General features: G+C 41.5%; 1 protein-coding gene across 3 annotated transcripts in view; it reads left to right on the top strand.

The window, feature by feature from the left end:
* Positions 1 to 268: 268 nt before the first annotated feature.
* The window catches only part of REPS2 (RALBP1 associated Eps domain containing 2), an 84,314-nt gene continuing 67,842 nt past the window's right edge, over positions 269 to 16,740 (top strand). Inside the window, exon 1 of one of the 3 annotated variants that reach the window (XM_063305140.1) lies at positions 269 to 598. In XM_063305140.1, the coding sequence (XP_063161210.1) occupies positions 377 to 598 (222 nt within the window). In that variant the 5' untranslated portion in view covers positions 269 to 376. The remainder of the gene's footprint in view (positions 599 to 16,740) is intronic. The other 2 variants (XM_063305138.1, XM_063305139.1) reach the window with 2 other exon arrangements.

Below are 16,740 nucleotides of genomic sequence, written 5' to 3' on the forward strand. Positions count from 1 at the left end.
GCAGAGACCGCAGAGCCAGGGAGACGCTGCGCGGGCGCGTGTCCTGAGAGGCTTTTTCCCTTCCTCCCTTCCCTTCTGGCGGGAACAGCTGCTCCCGCTCTCAGCTGCAGAAAGAGAGGAGGAGGAAGACGCGCGGAAGCTCGTCTTCGCTCTTTCCCTCCCTCCTCCCGCCCGAGGGGCAGCACTGCAGAGATAGCGCTCTTCCGCACCAGGGAAAGGCGGGGGGGGGGGGGCAGCGGCAGCTGAGCTGGAGAGCCGCCGCCGCCGCCAGAGGGGCTGTACCTTCCGCGCCGCAGCGACAGGGGATCTTTCCTCCTCCTCCTCTTGTGGAGTTTTGTACTCGCCTTAGAGCAGAAATTGTTCGCCGTTCCCTGCAATGGAGCCGGCGGGAGCAGCTCTCACTGGGCCGGCAGCCGCAGGAACCTCGACGCTCTTTTTGGCGGGGAACGAGCAGCAGTATTTCTCCGAGCTCTTCTCGCTTTGCGGCGGCCAGCCTACTCCAGAGGCGGGACCTGGATTGGCCCCCCCTGCTGTCGGGGGGAGTAAAGTGGCAGAGTTGTTCAGAGCGTCGCAGCTCCCCGCGGAGATGCTCCATCAGGTACCTAAGTGACCAACAGCCGTACGCAAGAGCATAGGATTCCGAAGTCAGGAAGAGATGAGGGCGTTCTGCACATGTACAGAGTGCTTTTATCTCAGGAGCGACCTCCAAGAACAGCTTTGGGGTGAGGATTTCAGGTAGAGGGTGTGGCCTCGAACAAGATTGGAACTCTGGCTTTTGCTAGGTAAAAGCGGGGAAAACTGCTGGCTTGTGTCCTTTCTTCTTCTTAAACAGAGTTATCAACCTCTAGCAGATGTTAGTTATACTGAAACATGCTAACTTATTTATTTATTTATTTAATCAAATTTTATCACCGCCCATCTCACCCCCAAAGGAGGGTTAACTGGTTAAATATGGTTAACTGGATCGTGCCTTATTTAATTAAAACAACTGGTATACCACAAAACAGCCTGGCACATCTTAGCAAAGCATGAGTCAGCTGGTATAATTGTTTTATACTTTTAGAATTGTGAGAATTAAGGTGCTTGGGTCAGTTCAGTAAAATGTGCTAACCGGGATTTTTCATTGATTTCTTCCCCCCATCTTTTCACTCAAACACACCATTGCAATGCAAAGATTTGTCGCTGTAGCAAATACACAGTTGTTTTGTTCAGCTCTAAAAAGCTTTTATTTCCCCACCTTATTAGAAAGTTACTGAGATTCTTTTCAGTGGGTAAAAGACATGACTCTTTAAAGTGGTACTTAAGCTTGGGCTTTCTGTCTGATAATACAATTGGAAAAAGGTATTTTCAGTACTGACTTGCAAATACACTGGGTTGCTAAAGTTTGTAAAAGTATATTCATTGAACTCCTGTTGAAAGAGTTTGTTTAGAAAAACTAATATCCTACACATGTCCCTGAATGAACACATGTTCCAACTGGTGCACAGATTAGAACAAAGATTAAAACAGTCTCATATAAATCAAGTTAACAACAATAGGATTAAGTATAAGAGCTAAAAAGACCCCTACAAAACAAAGCTACTGTGTGAAAGATAATATAAAAACTGGTTGTTGTTTTCCTTTTATCCATGTTAATTTAGTATGGATTTTAGATTTGGTTTTTTGAAATAAGTAATTACATTAAAATCTACTGCATTTTGCAAGTATAATTTATATTATAAACCTACTGTGACTCCCAAGTCATTCATCAGTTTTGTTAGATGAAGTTTATACTATTCCAGTAACTGTTCAAAAACTTTTGATTTTTGAATGCTGCTTATCAAATTGTACTGTAATATTATATACCCATTGGGAGATGGATTTGTATTTTGCCATGGAGAAGAGCCTTAATATTATGCTGTCTCATCATCCAACTTCCTTTGTTTCTTTTTAAGCCCACAAAGGGAGGAAAAAACAAATGAAAACAAATTGTTGCAGCTGTAGAGACACATTATTATTGTTTGTCATATTCCTCCTCCACTACCAGCTGCTGATTATGATGGAGCTATTATTCTGTAACAGATATTATTTCTTGATCTCCATTTTCTGGCATGAAATCCTTAGCCTTTCTTTCAAAATTTGACTCATAAGTTTAACTTTTTCAATTTTCCAAATAACATTTATATTTATTACAATTGTTTATATGGTACCTACTTGAATGACTGTGCAGCCTACAACAGCACATTGTAAAAATCCATAAGATCCAACTTATTAAAAATATAAAATCTTTAAAAAATCTACTGGTGTATTCCATAAAGTTCACTTCCCTCAAAGCCTTATGGAAGATGAAGATCTTTGTCTGCTTTCTAAAGCCGCCCAGAGTCCCTCTTTTGGGGGAGATGGGCGGTAATAAAATTTGAATAATGAATGAATGAATAAATGAATGGTTGGAGGGCCAGCCTTAAATTAGAGGGTAAAACTCTTCTGAAGTAAGAGGCTGCCTTGTTCTGGATTCCTACCCCACAGATATCTCTAGGGGTGAGTACTCAAAGAATCGTCTCCCAGTTTCTACCTAGAAAAGACATTCCCAAAGGACTATAATGTAAGCCATATAGGCTTTTCACTAACATTTCTAACAGTTGTTGCTCTTTCATCTTTAAATTGTTTAATACTTTCAGGGGGGAGAGACAAGCATAATTATTAACATAACTATATGTTTCATTAATATTTTGTAATCAATTTAAGAGAGAGACAGTTTGGTGTAGTGGTTAAGGCATCAGGCTAGAAACTGGGAGACTATGAATTCTGGTCCTGCCTTAGGCATGAAGCCACATGGGTGACCCTGGGCCAGTCTCCTTCGGCCCTAGGAAGAAGGCAAGGGACAACCACTTCTGAAAATCTTGCCAAGAAAATTGCATAGACTTGTCCAGGCTGTTGCTAGGAGTCAATACTGACTTGAAGGAACACGCAGATACAAACAGAATTTAAGAACTGAACGTAAGCTTGAGCTAAGAGACAATTTTGAATTTTAAAAATAAACTAAATATGGGTCATGCATACCGTAGCAATAAAACTGAGTTATACATTGAATTGAGGGTCTATTATTTGCCTTGTTCCATGGAATTTAAATACAGTTAAAAACTGAAAAGGAGAAAGATGCCTGTTCGCATATACATACAGGATGCTATTTTATTGAGACAACTCCTGGCCTTAAAATAACTACAACTGTCAAAGGAGAAAAAAGGAATGTATATTCTCAACTTTCTTTTATTCTACAGAATCAGGAGAAAGAATGTGGGCAACAGAAAGTGTTGCAGATAAGTTGGTAATTATTGATTTTAGCTGGAATTATGCATAATCCAGTACATGCATAATTGCTGTCATAGGAATACATTTAAAAGTCAGTTAACAAGTTCTAAAGTTCTTTTTCCTCTGCCTCCCTGCCTGAAGCAATTGGCTTCTTTCAAATTGTGCAAGCTGGGTCACTATTGTGTATTTTCTGCCCTCAGTTTTGTTAGTGTATTTGAAAAATCTTGGTAGGTGGTGAAGGCTGGATATTCCTAGATTTATGAATGATGCTTCGGAATCAGAATATATACATACAATAGTAAACACCTCTTTTTTATAAAGCTGATAGTATCATGGTAACTTAATTCATTCTAACAAGATTTTTTTTATTACTTACAATATATTTTGGATTAATCTTTTATCATCCTTTACAATAAATGAAAAAATAGAATAAAATGTAGTCTTTGTGGGTTATATCTAATTATATAAGCAATGTTCTTCAAAACACTGTATAGAGAAACTGTGTTAAAATCTAAGCTGGGAAGCAGGTAAAACTAGTTAAGCCTTAAAGGCATTAATAAGTGTGTTCTCTTTCCCAAGAACTCTCTCTCATTAACTCCTGTCAGTTTACCATTATAAGCAGTTAGTAATCTCTTGAGCACATGTGTTTTGGGTTTTGGTATGTTTTCATAATAGAGGATCTTACCTGTGTCACATACCATGAAGCAATGGACCTGAGTGCACTTCGATCACTGTGTGCAAAGGATAGTAAATAGTGGACTTGATTTGCAAGCCTGGGAATACCTTGTTCTATTATCTGGGACCTTGCTGTTTGCTCGAGATGTAGAGAACTGATCTCTAAACATAGCAACACGTGATGTTTTCAGGTGTCATCTTACATCACCTAGAATAATGCTTTTGTTTCTTTACAAATCTATAGCATTTCTTTTCTACTGTAAGTCTTAATAAAAATCAAGCTTCGCTATTTGCAAGATTGTATATCCCAAGTTGTTGTTTAAGCAAGAGATGACATGGGAATGAGTTAACATAAAAATAAATAGGTGATACCAGTAATTCTGTGCAGTTATTTTCTGCTGTTTTAACTCACAATACTTGTTAATGGTGCAGAAAGCACTATTTGAAGATCAGAAGTTGGAAAAGCTTTGAAGTTTATTACTGCTCCAACCTAGCAGTTAAGACCTCTGGAGGTTAGGCAAAGGTTAGTTCTGTCTGTCAAACCCTTGACTGTTGATAACGCTTATAGACCTGAGTCAGAAAACAGTATCTTAAAAAATATCTAAATGCTTTTAGATTCACCGTGACTGTGAATTGGCAAAGCATGGAGGTCATTCTCAGCAAAAATTCACATTTTTACATGTGCTTTAGATACATGCTTAATAAGGACTTATAGCCTTGTAGTCTTCGCAATCTTGTTAGTAATTTTCTCTGTCTTACTTGAAACTGACTCAAAATCTGTACAAAGGGAGAATTTTAATACACTTGAAAAACAGGACTTTATTGGCATTTTAGTTTTGATGCTTTGCTACCCTTTTTTCAGGGCTAAGGAGAATGGGACTAATCAAAACACAGTCTTCTAAAATGTACTAGGGATGTGATATTATGGTAATTAGTGCAACACAAACTTCAGCAATGAAATATTGGCAGTGATATTCACATTTTTGGAATGAGAGGAATCAGAAAAGAAAACTACATCTGTTAATGTACAAAACCAAACAAAAAGAAATATTATCTGTATATTAAAAGAAAGGAAAAAAATTCCAAATCTTTTGGAAAATTATCTGAGAAAACATTGAAAAGATGTCTCAAAAGATTCACATAAATTGCACCTGTTCATAAACAATGGTTTATGACCAGCCAGAAGAACAGGGTAAATTGCTTTTCAAACACACATATTAACTGTAAGTAAAACACTCAATATGGTATGAAAGATAAAATCTTCAGTAATCCAGGCCAATAAGAAGGAAAGGAATTGTATATTTTAGAACTTCATAAACTTTGCTGAACAACACATTAATAATTTGTACATTAAATTATAAAGCATAGTAATGACATAACATTTTCAGCTGGCTAAAATTCAAATATATATAATTAGAGCAAAAGCAAAACAGAAAATGATGACTATTAATAATTTAGCACTGACAAACACAAGATGTTGTGTTTCTAAGAATTTTTTGTGAAGTTCACTAAAAGGCAAAATAGTATTCTAGATGAGCTGCCAGTATAATTTGGTCTGACAATCTTTCTAGGAAAGCTGATTTGTAAATTGGATAAAGCTGTAGAACAAGTTTGTCACCTGAATCAACTTGATAACACCAGGATTATATTCTTTAAAATTTATTGAAGTGCTGATACCAATATATTAATTTCTGTCAACAGGTGGTAACTGGTTATTGCAGTAGTTCGTTTAAAAAGTATGACCACTTGTATGTGACTTGACTTAACAGATACTGCAAGCAAGCAGTGCAGCTGTTGTTATCATATTGTAATTGAAGCACACACATTCAATTCTGACCTAAGAAATTTTTTTACATCATTCTGAAACACGTTTTACCTATTCTGGCAAGAATTGGTGAATGTTTCATAGCTTATCAAAGCAACAATTTGATATAATGGGGCATCATGTTAAAATTTATATGACCGCCAAAGCTGCTGTTTAGGTTTATGCTCTGTTTTCAGAGTTGGCTGGTTGATTAATTAATTAATTAATTGATTATCTCACAGTGTGACCCTAAGTGACCATAAAGATAGACCCTTTCCAAGTTGATCTGTCCCCAAATTGGCCCTTCAGGTCCTTCAACAGTGTACCTATGGCCACTGTAATTGATTCCCTCCACCATGCTGTTGGCCTTCCTTTTCTTGTCTTTTCTTCTACCTTTCCCAGTATTACGGACTTTTCAAGAGAGATGGGTTTTTGCATAATGTGTCTGGCTCTTTGTGCCTTGAATGAAAATTTTGTACTGATTCATTCTACAATCCATGTATTTGTTTTCTTGGCTATCCATGCTATTCTCGAGAGTGTCCTCCAACATCAGAGTTCAGAAGATCAAAACTCTTTCTATCCTGCTTCCCTGGTCACTCCAGTTTTGCTGGCAGTTTTGATTAGAACCTTTAGAGATTCTTCTTTTGTTGTTTGCCATATTTCTGTAGATACTTCATAAATTCCTATAGTCTTTCAACTTGGTAATGACCAGCGTGCTTACTTAACTTTTTTCCCTAGTACTAGAGGTTCTTGTAAATAAGAAATATCTTCTGAGATTATGTTGGATATTGACATCTCTATTGAACAAATTTCAGTATATTTTATTTATTTTTATTTATTTATCAAATTTATCATATTCCTTCCATCTTTGTTTGATGATCTCTGAATCATTTACTATGTGTCCATTTGTCTCCTGTAGCAGACCAATTTGAGCTTAGAACATCTGTCAAACTTCAGAGATCCTTTGAAAGACGTAATGTGTTTTTCCATATCTGTTTCTACCTTTGATGTCTTTACAGATGTTTTAATACTGCTTCTTGTCTCTTCTAACAATTCTCTGAAATACTTAATTAACTTCCTTTTTGAGATCTGTGTCTTTCTTGGCTTTGCTTCACTTCTCTTCTTGGCACTTCCACTGTTTGTTCTGACATTCAGTTTGCTTTCTTCTGTTTCTTGGTTTATTGCAGTCTCTCTTCACATTTATCCTTAACAAGTTTGTTGATTTCATTCCACAGTTCCTCTGGTTCCCTAACAATAAGATTCAGGACTTCAAAGCAATTCCTGATCTTCTTGAAAATGGTGGGTATGTGATCAAGATCACATCATAGAAATGGGCTCTATTCTTCCATTTTAGCTTGATTTATAACTTGCACATTTGCAATTTGTGATCTGTTCCACTCTCAGCCGTGGCCACATTTTTGGAGTTATAACTGAGCTTTTCCATATCCATGAACCAATAATATAGTTAATTTATTCCTCTGTGCATCATATAGTGATGTCCATGTACAGTATATAGGAGTTGTTTTGGTTGTTGGAAGAATATGTTAGCAATGAAGTAATTTTTGGATTGGCAGAAAATGGTGAGTCGTCCTCTTGCTTAGTTTCTGTTTCCTAGGCCATACAGTCCAACTGTGTTTTCCTATTTCCAACTTCAGCATTTAATCTTGCTTGCATGTTCTGTTGATTTCAGACTTTGACCATAAAACTCACCAAACTTCTTTCTTCTGCAACAGTGGTTGGAGCATAAACTTGGATAACCATAATAAAAGATTGCCTGCAAAGTCTGATTGATGTTATTTGGTCACTGATTGCATTATATCTAAGTACTGCCTTTACTATATCCTTCCTGACTATGAAAAAAACATTGGTTCTGCTGGTTTTTCATGTCCTGAATAGTATGATATTTTGATTAAAAGTATCCAATTCCAGTCTTCTTCAATTTGCTGATGCCTAAGATGTCAATGTGTAGTCAATTCATTTTATCTTTCACTATGTTGAGCTGTTCCATGTTCCCACTTGGTAATTTTTGTATGTTGGGATTTTCTTTTTCTTCGTGGAAACTTCAACTAGATATCCAGAGGAGTTTAATTTAGCCACACCACAAATAGCATTAGTATCTCAAAAGAATGTTAGGTCTTCCTCAGTAGCATGCTGAGTGCTATCTGACCTGACAGGCCCATCATCCAGCACTATATCATTAATTATTTTTCTTTGTAAAATACAGGAGTAGTTTACCCTTCCCTTCTTCCACACAGTATGAAATGATGCCATTGTTCTCACTAAAGAGATCATTGGCCTCCAGCATCTTCCTATATCAGTGCTGCCCAGTATAGGTGCCTGCTTCCTTCAGATTGGCGGCTGGGATAACCTTCACACATTGGGTGATCTTGGCATACATTCCTGGCATTCTTCACTCAACCTTCTCAGGAAGCCCCTACCACAATGAGGCAGCATAGCAGGATTTGGGGAAGCGTTGTTTTCAGTTAAATATATACTTATATCTCAGACATTTTCTTTGTTTTCTTCATTATGCATAATGGCTTTATTTTTGGTGATCTGTTTCTATAGTTACTGTTCATAATGTGTTGGCATTACTACACTATGTCCAAGTACTGTGAGCAGATTTAAGAAAAGTATAAGTCACTGAACAAAAATAAATCTGTTTCTGATTCTTTAAGTAATAATTGAATTGGGAGTTTAATTTCTATAGTTTAATGTTGACTTTAAAGGTCAAAAAGAGGCTTGTATCAATACAATATAATGATTCTGAGGGCTTTTACAAGCAGAACATCTCTTCAACTGAATATGGCTGCATCACTCACAGTTCTAGTATAAATTTGATTTATCTGTATCAGACAACAAATATATGAATGTTATGCATATTTTGTTTCTAATGTTGTTGTTATATATTTTATCAATATTATTTGCCAAGGAATTCATTTCAAAATATGACAAAAAGGGCTTTAAAAAGCTTCATTTATTTTGTTGGCACAATTGTTACAGTATTTTTTTTTCATATTTAAATGCAATAATTTTTCATAGATGGGAAGGTATTTTGTTACAATCAGTACCTTTGTTATGATCCCAGGTACAACAGAGTGGTCTGTTTCTGTTGTGATTCCTTTAAGCAGAAAGGCCTATATTTATATTGATTATGTGCCATCAAGTCGTTTTCGACTCCTAGGGACCATATAAATAAATTTTCTCCATGACAATTTATCCCTAACCTGTTCTTTCAGGACTCCCAATGGTGTACTCACTGCCACTGTAACTGACTCCATCCACCTTGCTGCTGTTGTCCTCTTCTTCTCTTTCCTCCCACCTTCCCTAGCATTACAGCCTTTTTCAGAGAGCTGGGTCTTCGCATAATGTGTCCGAAGAAGGATAATTTGAGCCTGATCAATTTGTTCTTCGAGTGAAAACTCTGGGTTGATTTGTTTGATGATCCACTGGTTTGTTTTCTTGGCTGGCCTTGGTATTCTGGGGAATATTTATATATGGGAGTATATAGTAAACTATACAAAAAGGGGGCACCCACATTGGAAGGCTATGGATGCTGCCTTGAGCTCTTAGAAGAAGGAGAGGATATAAATCTAACAAACTTAGGGAATTGCTTACTTTTGAGTGTTTGTCATCTTTCATGCAGAGATGTTCCATATAATTCCAGTCTTGAAATTATTGGGACTCAGTATGTGTTTCATGTTTATATAATACTGCTAACCCTGGCCCACTGCGCTTGTTATTGTATCAGCAATGTTAATCTGTTGTAACAGAAGTTATAATAGCTGGACATTTTTAAGGTTTGGCGATCTTCAGTCTGTGGCTTTTCAGTTCATTTATACATATGACACAGTATCTTCAATATGTATCAATAGCTAAGCCAGTGCAGTTTTGAATTTTTGGTATTTTGTAAGATTTTTTTTTCACATCCTTTGATATTTTACTCTTATTTTTCTTCAATCATTCTATATGGTGAACTCCAAAGCTTCTTGATTGCTACACTTGTCCATTCTTTTTTTTTAAAACTCTAAGTCTCCACAAACAGATCAAATAAATATTAAAGCAATAGTGATTAGCATCATCTAGTGTTGACATATACAGTGGTGCTTAAAAATTTGTGAACCCTTTTGAATTTTCAATATTTCTGCATAAATATGACCTAAAGCGTTATTTGTTCTCCACACAAGTCCCAAAACTAGATTAAGAGAACCCAGTTAAACAAATGAGTCAAAAACATTACACTTGTTCATTTATTTATTGAGAAAAATGATCCAAAGCTACATATTTGTGTGTGGCAAAAGTATGTGAACCTCTAGGATTGTCAGTTCATTTGAAGGGGAGATCAGAGTCAGGTGATTCAATCAACAGGATGATAATCAGTTGTGGGAGGTCCTGCCTTATTTAAAGAACAGAAGTCTGGTTATTGACTATCTACACAACATGGGTATGTGGAAGGGTGTCATGGCTCGAACAAAGATTTCTGAGGACCTCCAAAAAACGGTTAATGCTCACCAGGCTTCAGAAGGTTACAAAACTATCTCCAAAGAGTTTGGACTTCACTAATCCAGTGTCAAATGGAGGCAATTCAACAACATTGTTATCCTCCTCACGAGTGTTTGACCAACCAAGGTCACACCAAAAGCAAGGTGTGTAATACTCCAGGAGGTCTCAAAAAACCCTAGGGAACTAAGTTCTAAGGAACTAAAGGCCTCTCTTGCATTGGCCAACATCAGTGTTCATGAGACCACCATCAGGAGAACACTGAACAACAGTGGTGTGCATGGCAGGGTTGCAAGGAGAAAGCCACTACTTTGTGGACAGGACCCACAACATGCCCTTCCTGCTGGACCTGATAGGATGGGTAGATGTGATTGGAGAGAGGTGGTCCCTCAAGTAAAGGAAGTTTCTTTTTAAATGTTTGTTCCATTTGGCATTTTCAGCTGAAAATCATCTTAAGAATTTTGAACTGGTTGGTGGGATAGAATATATACTTCATTTTATGCTTAAATTTTAACATCTACTTCCTTGTGTATAATTCCAGAAGGGGAGAACTCTCCAACTATTTTGACAGACTAAGAAGATTCATATTATACTTGGGTCATGACAATCCTGTTTGCTCTGGTACAACAACAAATGGTGCTTAAAGCACCTATAAACAATAAAACAAAAATAAACTTAAGTAGCATTGAAACAGACAAATTAAAAGAATATGTTTACAAAACAGAGCACTCTTATTTTATATCAAATGCCTCTCTGAATAAAGGTGTTTTTGACTGCCAGTACATGAATAATAAAGAGGAAGCTAGTCTGAATTCCCTTGGCAAAGAATGTTTCAATGCTTGGGAACAGCCAGCCATAAAAAAAAATTTTTTTTTACAACCTTGCCTATTTGTGTTTTCAATTGAAGCAGAGACCGAATCCTTCCTTCCTTCCTTCCTTCCTTCCTTCCTTCCTTCCTTCCTTCCTTCCTTCCTTCCTTGTTATTTTCAGTAGCAGAGAGGAAGAATGATGATTTATAGTATACATTTTGGAATGGAGTACTGATCTGAGATTGTTGATACCTATGTCTATATATCAGTGTAGATATTCAGCATTTTTTCATAATGCTCTGGAAACTTACATAAATGCCTTTTCAGAGCTCATTCAAAGAACATGGTAATGATAGTGTTTTCATAGTAGTGAAGATACATTCTAGTCTTCTCTACCACACTTAAAATGTTATGCTTTCTTCACTTTATATGTAAAATATAATGTGAACAGCTTTAAAAAGTCCCCAGCATCCAGGTATGGCTTCTCACATTTTTAAAATAAAGAATGGTATTCTTTGATCTGTTGGCTCTAGCCCATTTAAGTCTTTGTAATAAATCATATAAATCTAACAAAACAATGGAACATCTGGTAACTGTTTCCAGATTTGTTTTTCTTCCACATCAAGGAAAGGATCATAGCTGTTTCTAAGAGTTTCTTGCATGTAGTCACATGTTGCTTAACCCCAAAGCTAAGTTTGGCTGCAGTCCAGAAACAATACTCTAGACTTTATCATCATATGTTGCTTCAAAGGACAATAGCTTTTATTGAACTTTTTTTTCCAGTGGAATGACATGTCTTATAATACACATTTCCTTTGTTTTTGTGGAATGAGAATTCCTTGAAAAATCAATTGGATGTTATAATTCATATATGAAAAGAGGATAGTGTTGCTTCTCTCTCTATTAAAATATATCCTGATTGTGTAAATCACATTTATATCTTCATTTAAAGAATTTTATGTCAAAATTGTGCCTTGCCTTCTGCATTTTTATTGAAGTTTTTTTACTCTTAAAAGCTTAATTCCTTAATTCTGGAAAGCTTTTGAATATATACCCTGCCATCATTCGTGCATCCTGTTATAAAACTGAGCCCAAATGGAATATAAATCTCTTACTGGCCTAAATATAAGACTAATCCTTTAATAGCTTTGTAGAAAAATCAATTTCTTTTGTAAGACTGTGTCAAAATTTTGATACGAGTTTGGTTGGGAAATGTTTCCAGTGTGGTGGTGTGAGGTCTTCCTAGAGTTTAAATTCATTTATTGTGATTGCTTTTGAGACCTGTGTGAAGACAGATATGGTTCTGAGCTTGTGTATTTTTTTCTCTCTCTGAATTAAAGGAAGCAGTATATTTTTTGAACTTAGTTGAGTAGATTTATTTCCCCCCTATCATTATAATGTCTGTGTGGAACTGCAGGTTTAGAGTTCTCTGAGCTCTAATGCGCCACCATAGTTTCTATAAGATTTTAAATATGAAAAGAAAATGATATCAAATAAATTGATACGTTATAAAGAAAATGAAAAAAGCTAGAATCTTCTGTTGAAAAGAGTAATAGTGTTCCTTCTCCCGTAATATTTAATTTCTTCTCTGCAGTGGGGTAGAATCTCACTGGATGATCCAATTTAGTACATTGAATTATTAACTAAATTTTCAACACCTCTTCATAGGATTTGATTAAGTTGAATCTGTTGTATGATAGATAAGTATCATTACCTTTTAGGATTTTTAGATAAGAAGTAAAATAAGTATTATTTTACTTAAATAGACAAAAATACTTTAAAAAGCCAGGGACAGGTCAATATTTCAATTACACACACACATGATGTCATGAGTGCCATTGAGCTAAAGACATCAGCACAACGGCACACATGACAATAACGAGGAAGCAGAGGAAGGGACTCAAGATAAGCATAGCACGCACAACAACAGACACAGACCCTGGGCGGATGATTCAGCCATCAGGACACAAAAGAGAAGGAAAGACAAAGACAAGGCGGATCACAAGGCACACCCAAGCTGTTAGCAAAAGCGCAACGGAGATCGCCCAGCTGACAGCAATCACCGGCTGAAGGAGGAAACCGATGATGGGCGATCCCGGGGCAACAGCTGGGGCCCCGCAACCCTTCACCTACCGGCACGACAGTATACAGGACAAAGGGGGGATGACGTAACCCAGGGTGAGGGGGCGCTGACCGGCGCGGGGTATTTAAACCCCGCACCGGCGCACTCCCCTCACTCTCAGCTTTTTTCGCAACTGACTCTACGTATGAATAAACCAGAACCTGCTCTCCTATGAATCAGCGTCTGTGTCTTACTCAGTGGTAGGCAGTGCATGACATAAAGCTGAGAGTCACAAACTCAGCCTCGCTGAGCCCCACCGGACAACAACGAGCCGCGGGAGGAATAGACGGCGAGAAGACCAAGAAGGATGAGGCCGACGCATCGCGGCCAAGGCGGGCGAACCGCACGGCAAGAAGCGGAGGAGGACCGATCGAGGCCAGAGGCACCGCGGAACCCAGGAGCCACGGACACCCTCCCAGCCCACCCCGAGCCTCAGCTCCAACCCCAGAGGGAGACGGAGGCGGAGGTGACCCGGCCATGGGAGGGAGCAACATACCTCCCGAAACCAGCGGAGACCCCCCCGCCCCACATCGCACCCCAGCCACGGGCGTGGAGTGTCAGCCCAACTGCGGCAAGCACGGTGGAGGACGGAGAGGCAACCAAGCCGACGCACTCCCAAACGGAGGAAGCTGACCAGCGGACGGGAATGCCTGAACCCCACCGGCGGCTCAACCCTGCGGACACACCGATAGACCCGACCCCAGCTGCGGCGCGGATTTCGGACGGGGAAACACAAGCCAGACTCGCGGCCATGGAGGCCCAGCTAAAGGACCTCAGGACCATGCTGCAATCGCTGATGTCCCCCGCGCCTCACAACGACGTTCCCGTGCAGGTACACACCCCGATCCACACCCCGAGCGGGTCGTCGCACCCCCATGGGCCAAATGCTAACCAACAAGCGTCCCAGGCGGATGAAGCCATGGGTCGGGAAGCGAGAGGAGCGGACTTACGGAACGCCCGGGCCCCAAAGGACTTCCCCATTTTCTTCGACGGGAACCCCGCGAAACTGTTGTTCTTTATCACGAACGCCAGGGAGTTCATGGGGCGGCACGGACACTCCTTTAATTCCGAAGCGGACAAGATCGCAGCCGTGGCGATCAAACTACAAGGCCGGGCGGCGGACTGGTACGTCCAAATGTACGAGTCCAACTCCCCCGCCCTCTCTGACTTCCATGCCTTCATCACCGCGATGAAGCGCTACTTTGAGGACCCGCTAGCCAAAGAGAGGGCTAAAAGCGCACTCCAAAGCCTCAAACAGGGCGCACGCACTGTCCCGGACTACGCCCTCGAATTTAAAGCCCTCGCAGGGAAGATCAACGACTGGTCCGAGACCACCCTGCTAGAAATGTTCAAAAGGGGGCTCAACCGCGAAGTACTCCAATGGGCTCTCTACCGGGACGACCCGGAGACTCTGCAAGGCTGGATTCACCTCGCGGGGAGAGCAGAAGACGCGCACCGCACCTTCCTAATGGCAACGACGGAAGACAAAACCAACACCTGCCCAAAGGTACCCACGCCACACGTGGGGACGGCCGGTCCCACATATCCAAGGAAGAAATTTACTCGCGGGCCCTGCGGGAGGTGTGGAAAAATGGGGCACAAAACGGCAGATTGCTTCTCCAACTGAACCCCAGCTAGCGCTCCTAAACCCGCACTGAAACCTAGCCTCAAACCAACTAACCTGCCGCCGCCCCCCCACCACCGAATGACCGGAGCCACAGTGACACCGGACGAAGGCTGGGACGCTTACTGGGGGGGAGAGGACGCCGTAGACCCAGACCAGCCGGTGGGAAACGCTCCCCGCCTGCCTTAAAACGCGCTGCGAGGCAGGTGGTGGGACATAGGCGCGGATCACTTCGACAGAGCGGCGAAATCTCCGTAATAATGGCGGCAATCAAGCTCTCTGTGGGCAACGGAGCCACCACGGCCGCGGCACTAGTGGACTCGGGGTGCTCAAAAAACCTGATCCACCCCGACATAGTCGCCAAACTCGACCTACGCTGCCTCCCTCTCCCCACGCCGCTGGCATTTCACCAGCTGGACGGCTCAACAGCAGGAGGGAAACCAGCCACAATGCAGACCGAGCCGGTCACCCTACAAATGGGTACCCACACCGAACGAACATCGTTCGTGGTAACCCACATAGGACGGCCCATCGTAGTCTTGGGAATACCATGGCTCGCGACAAACAACCCGCGCATCGACTGGAAGACCCGCACCTTCCGATTCGACGACGGCGAGTACCGGGCACCAGTTCCGGCGGGCAGGACCAACCCCACTGTGGGACGAGCAGAGGCGGCAACCCAGGACAACACAGCTACCCCAGAAGACCTACCGGAGCAATACGCGGACTTCTCAGAGGTCTTTGGAGAGGCGGAAGCTGATCAACTACCCCCCCACCGCAAGACGGACTGCAGGATTGACCTGCTGCCCGATGTCCCCTTACCTAGGCCGAAGATCTACTCGATGACCCCGAAGGAGATGGCAACCCTTCGGGAGTTCATCGACAGAAACCTAGAGAGGGGATTCATAAAGCCGGCATGCTCACCGGTCGGAGCGCCCGTCTTATTCCGAGAGAAAAAAGACGGCACCCTGCGGCTCTGCACCGACTACCGGGGCCTCAACGCAGCTTCCCTATCCAATAAATACCCCTTACCCCTCGTGAAAGACATGCTCGCCCACCTGTCCACGGGCAGAGTATTCTCCAAGCTGGACCTTCGTGAGGCGTACTACCGAATCCGAATCAGGGAGGGGGACGAATGGAAAACTGCGTTCAACTGCCCCCTAGGCGCCTTTCAGTACAAAGTGCTGCCATTCGGACTAGCAGGGGCCCCGGTTCATGCAGCTCATCAATGAGGTCCTGCATGAACACCTGTTCAAAGGGGTCCTGGTCTACATAGACGACGTCCTTATCTACTCCAAAACGCACGAGGAACACGTGACCCTAGTCAGACAAGTCCTCGACAAACTAAAAAGGGCGAAACTCTATGCCAAACCCTCAAAGTGCGAATTCCATAAAGCACACCTTGACTACCTGGGGTACCGAATCTCCGGAGAAGGCATAGAGATGGACCCCGCAAAAGTCGAGGCGGTGGTGAATTGGGAACGCCCCCGTAACAGGCGCCAACTCCAGAGCTTCCTCGGCTTCACGAATTTTTACAGGTCATTCGTACGGGGGTTCGCGGAGATAGCCCTCCCCCTAACAGACCTCCTCAAAACTAAAGGGGTGGGGGACACACGACGCGCCAAGAACCCGGGCACAGTACTAAATTGGACTCCCGCGTGTCAAACCGCATTCAACAGGCTGAAAGCGCTGTTCACCACGGAGCCAATCCTTGCGCACCCGGACCCAGAACGGCCGTTCGTGGTCCAAGCCGACGCCTCAGATTTCTCCCTGGGGGCCATCCTACTCCAAAAGGACCCCACAGGAGTCCTGAAACCATGCGCCTACCTGTCGAGGAAATTCTCTGAGACAGAAAGGCGTTGGCACGTCTGGGAGAAGGAAGCCTTTGCGGTAAAATCGGCGTTGGAAACATGGAGGC

The sequence above is a fragment of the Candoia aspera genome, chromosome 5 (genome assembly GCF_035149785.1).
Source record: "Candoia aspera isolate rCanAsp1 chromosome 5, rCanAsp1.hap2, whole genome shotgun sequence".
Lineage (NCBI taxonomy): Eukaryota > Metazoa > Chordata > Lepidosauria > Squamata > Boidae > Candoia > Candoia aspera.